We start from the raw sequence: 4,909 nt of genomic DNA on the forward strand, positions 1-4,909 counted from the left end.
GCACTTAAAGCAGTTGAAACACTAAAAAATAAACTAAAAGAACAAATAGAATTATTCCAACCAGATTTTGGAAAAGGATTTGATTTGACTACAGACGCAAGCAATCATGCGATTGGAGCTGTATTGTCACAAGGCAAGAAACCTATAGCATTCATTTCACGTACATTAACGCGAACTGAACAGAATTACTCAACAAACGAAAAAGAAATGTTGGCAATCGTTTGGGCACTGAAGAAACTTAGGAATTATCTGTATGGTCTCACTAGTAATACTACTATTTACACCGATCATCAATCCCTAATTTTTTCAATATCAGAGGACAACCCAAATTCAAAACTAAAACGATGGAAAAATTGTATAGAAGAATACGGAGCAAAAATTACATATATTAAAGGAGATTTAAATGTAGTAGCCGACGCACTCAGCCGTCAAGTAAACGTAACAACGAACGACTCAATACACTCGCAGGAATCATCCTCGTCAATCAGAATTAAAGATGTCAGCGCTCCACTGAACCAATTTAAAACACAAATTGTGATAAAAAAATGTGAACAAAATGCATTAGAAAGAGCAACAATTTTTGCAAACCACGAGAGATTTTATGTTAATTACATCACATCACAAGACTTGATAGATACACTAACGAAAATTATCAAACCCAATATCACGACCGCATTTCACACTACACTAGAAACCTGGTATGAAATTCATGATATTATAAACTCTTCATTTAATATAGAGAAAAAGGTTTTTTGTCAAAATCTATTAAAGGACATTACGAGTGAAGAGGATAGAGAAAATATAATTAAACATACGCATGAAAGAGCACATAGAAACGCAAAAAATAATACATTAGAGATACTAGAAACTTGCTATTGGCCAAATATAAAAAATGATGTAATCCGACTAACTAGAAATTGTAGCATTTGTAAAGAGAACAAATACGAACGCCACCCGACAAAACAAGTTTATGCAAAAACACCCATACCTGAAGGTATAGGCACACAAATACAAATGGACATATTTGAAATCGATAAAACAATGTATCTCTCATGTATAGATAGATTCTCAAAATACGCATATTTGAGAAAATTAAACGACAAAAGAGAATTCTACAAAATATTAGAGGAAGTACTCATACAAATATTCCCATTTTGTAATAAACTAATGACTGATAACGAGACTATATTTAATAGCATAGCAGCAAAAGCTCTATTCCAACGGCTATATATTGAACATTCAATGACCGCAGCAAACCATTCAACATCGAACGCTCAAGTTGAACGGCTGCATACAACCATTCTGGAAATTACTAGAATGCGCATTAAACAAAATAAATCAACTGCGACTGAAGAACTATTCAACGCAATCAAGGAATACAATACGACAATACATTCCGTCACAAAAAGGAAACCTATCGAATTATTTTTTGAAAGGAGCAAGACTGAAGGAATAAAAGAACTGATCGAAAATAAGCAGGAGTATATGCTATCATACCACAATAAAAAACGAACACAAAAGGAATATAAAACAGGACAAACAGTTTATGTGAAACAAAACCAACGAAATAAAACAAATCCACGCTATTTGAAGAAAACCGTACAAGAGAATCGTGAGGACACAATTTTAACAACGGAGGGGAAGATCGTACACAAGGACAACCTCAGAAACAATGATGATGATAACGCTAACATTAATCCTAGCAATATCCTTAGCTCAGGAAATAACCGACTTACAAGATCGCAAGTACGTGTTAACCGAGACTGACCCATCATTTTTGTATCAAGAACATGAGTACCTATTCCATATGACGAACTTAAACAAAATACTTAATCCATACTACAAAATCGCCGAACATAAAGGAGATGCCTAGTGAAGACGCAACAGAAACAGCATTGTTCAACAGAATAGAAATCCTCAGAAAACAACTACTGAATAATGGACGAGCCAGACGCTCAAGATCTCTTGATTTCTTAGGATCGATTTTGAAATTTATCACAGGAGTCCCAGACCACGTCGACCTGATTGAAATTAAAACAATACTCAACGACATAATTGAAAATAATAACAAACAAAGACAAATTAATTCCAACTTTGAAATAATGATGAAAACATTTAATATTAAGACAATTAAACAAAAAGTTGTATTGCAGGAATTATACAAGGAGTTATTTGACTTAACTATGACAATTAATTTCGCGAACAACGGAAATTTTTATTCAGCAGCAATAAATACGGACGAGATTGAAAGGATATTAGGAAAGGGACAAATTAGTATACCGGTTATGCAGACACGCATGTAGGTAGATTAGACGACACTTTCATTGTAATTTATAAATATCCAGTCATTGAAAAGAAATGCACAACATACAAAGTTACTCCATTATCCTATCGTCAAGGCATTTTGGATATGAATAAAATCGTAAGTAAATGTGGAGATAAAATAATATTAGCATCTAAATGTAAAAGTAATTTAAGTAAATATATTTGTAAACAAGAACCTAATGACAATTGTACAATACCAATGATCAAAGGTTACGAAGCCCATTGTAATGTTATCCAAGAAAATAACGCACCTATTATAGATTTAGGACATGGTAATGTCGTATTACAAGGAAAACATATTTTAAACGGAAAATCAACTGAAGGATCAAATTTAATACAATTTAATGAAACAATTATTATTGACTCAGAAGTATTCCACAACCAGGAACAAGAAATTAAAGATTATATTATAGCTAATGGAAACGAAAGAATTCACATTCTTGAAATATTGAAATCAGAAAACGAATATCAATTTGACAACATTAAAAAATTAAACAAATTTTAATACCATTTGAAGAACACCCAATCAAGAATATGTTCATAACTATAGGAGTACTTGTAGTCCTGGGATTAAGTATATTTGTAATATTCAAACTATATATAATTTATCAAACAACTGTATATCTAAGAAACTACAACGCTACCATAGAACGTGTAGGAATGACTCATCTACTCAAGACTCAAGTATAGATCAGGAGATCTATTCTTCACAAGAGAGGGGAGAGTTAATACTTTAACCTTTAACCACAACCTTATCTTTCAGTAAACATTAAAGAAAAATCATCAAAACAACTTTATCTTAGAACAATAGAAGCGCACTATCAGTACAACAAACAATAACAATCCAAATAGTTATTTACTAGTAAACAACTAGCATCTCAATAGTATGAGCAGCGATAAGCATAGCCTATATAAGCAACTGGAACAATAGCCTCGAGGTCACTTTATCATTATCGACTGCCGAGTAACAAGTTCTGTATACCACTTGTAAAGGTACAGTTTAAGTTTAATATATTCAATACTTAAGTACATGTGTATACTGTGAATTATTAAACGAATAAAGGATCAGTCAGTACCGATCTCATTGGCTGACTTAAAATTATATTTATTTTATTCATAACGAGTAAATAAATTAACTCTCGCGAAAAAGTGAATAAACATATATAATAAACAATAAATAAAAAATGGATATATTCGTGATCACTCAAATCCATTGGAGCTTCCAAATGCAAAGTAAGCCATAGTTTTTTCACAATTGAATTGCTTTTTTTTTTAATATTTGTTGCAGATTCATAAGTTATTTTCGATTAAATAAAGAAGCATTTTGTTTTTTACTGAATGAGATAAATTTCCACAAAGTGCGAGGAAGCATTTTGTTTTTTACTGAATGAGATGAAGGATACATTTCTAAATATAATTGAACAACGTACATATTTGTGCCCAATGGGTTAAAATTCAAATGACTGAGGAGGAGCACAATGCTTCAAAAGTTTCATTTTATTCAAAAAGTGCATAATTTCACCGGAAAGAAAAGAAGTGCCACATCTTTATCTTAACAGAAAGGGCTACTACAGTTTAAACGTGATGAATGTATGTATAAAATCAGAATTATATTAGAAACAAAATGGTATAATTTCTTAAAATTTTTAGCTTTGTGATTATAAAATGTCTATTCGATATGTGGATGCTAGGCATGCAGGCGCAAATCATGACTCTTTTGTTTTCAATGTTAGCGATTTGAAAGTGCATTTACAGAACAACATACAGAATAACACTTGGATCTTGGGTAAGACTTTATCGTATTTATTGCTAAATAATTAGAGTAGAGTAGATAATTTCTTAGGAGACGCTGGCTATCCTCTGCACAAATTTTTAATGACGCCTTATCGCTTGGCGGAAGCTTCTTCACCCCAAGCACGCTACAATACAGTACACTCAAAGGCCCGGAATATTGTAGAGCGGACAATTGGTGTACTCAAGAGTAGATTTCGATGTCTTGTACGAGGTTTACATTACACTCCCGAAAAGGCTAGGCAAATTGTGAATGCTTGTTGCGCATTGCACAATATTTGCCAACACTTTCAAGTGGAATCTCCGGAAGAAATACCATCTACTTCACATACTACAATGACCAATGATATTTTGGACATAGAAAGAGAAGAAGAGGATACGGCTCGAATAATTCGCAATAATATTACGACTTCCCTCTAAACAATTAAAATATTAAATTTCATTTATTATTTCTAATGTGCTATTTATTCAGGCATATATATGTATGTTTAAATTTTATTTAAATAAATTCATTAAATAACAATATCACTTCATTTTTTAAGGTAAACTTAAACTATGGTACAAAAATATAAAATATCACTTCATTCCAGAATTATTAAAAATAAAATAAAAAAAATATTACTTTGTGTCTTAAATAACCAAAAAAAATTAAAATCTTTGCGAAGATTTTAATTTGGCAATTTTGAGGCGCTGCACCTCAATTTGAATTTATTGTTTCCAAATTGTGGCTTTCCTCTTCCTACTTCTGGAAACTTCTCCATTAACTCCACCAATTTTTCGAATTGCTTTTTTG

The 4,909-nt window shown here is 31.8% G+C and overlaps 1 protein-coding gene across 1 annotated transcript; it reads left to right on the forward strand.

The window, feature by feature from the left end:
• The first annotated feature begins 3,857 nt into the window (after positions 1-3,857).
• On the forward strand, positions 3,858-4,581 carry LOC126753483 (putative nuclease HARBI1). The gene is made up of 3 exons (XM_050464998.1): positions 3,858-3,915; positions 3,976-4,111; positions 4,169-4,581. Exons 1-3 carry the CDS (start codon positions 3,910-3,912, stop codon positions 4,534-4,536), a joined length of 510 nt encoding a protein of 169 aa, XP_050320955.1. The 5' UTR covers positions 3,858-3,909; the 3' UTR covers positions 4,537-4,581.
• Positions 4,582-4,909: the final 328 nt, after the last annotated feature.

This window comes from Bactrocera neohumeralis, chromosome 3 (genome assembly GCF_024586455.1).
Source record: "Bactrocera neohumeralis isolate Rockhampton chromosome 3, APGP_CSIRO_Bneo_wtdbg2-racon-allhic-juicebox.fasta_v2, whole genome shotgun sequence".
Taxonomy (NCBI): Eukaryota; Metazoa; Arthropoda; class Insecta; order Diptera; family Tephritidae; genus Bactrocera; species Bactrocera neohumeralis.

Bases quoted from the DNA above. Each gene is read 5' to 3' on its own strand.
- LOC126753483 (XM_050464998.1), top strand. The intron at 4,112-4,168 runs GTAAGACTTTAT...ATAATTTCTTAG, and splicing joins GAATAACACTTGGATCTTGG to GAGACGCTGGCTATCCTCTG.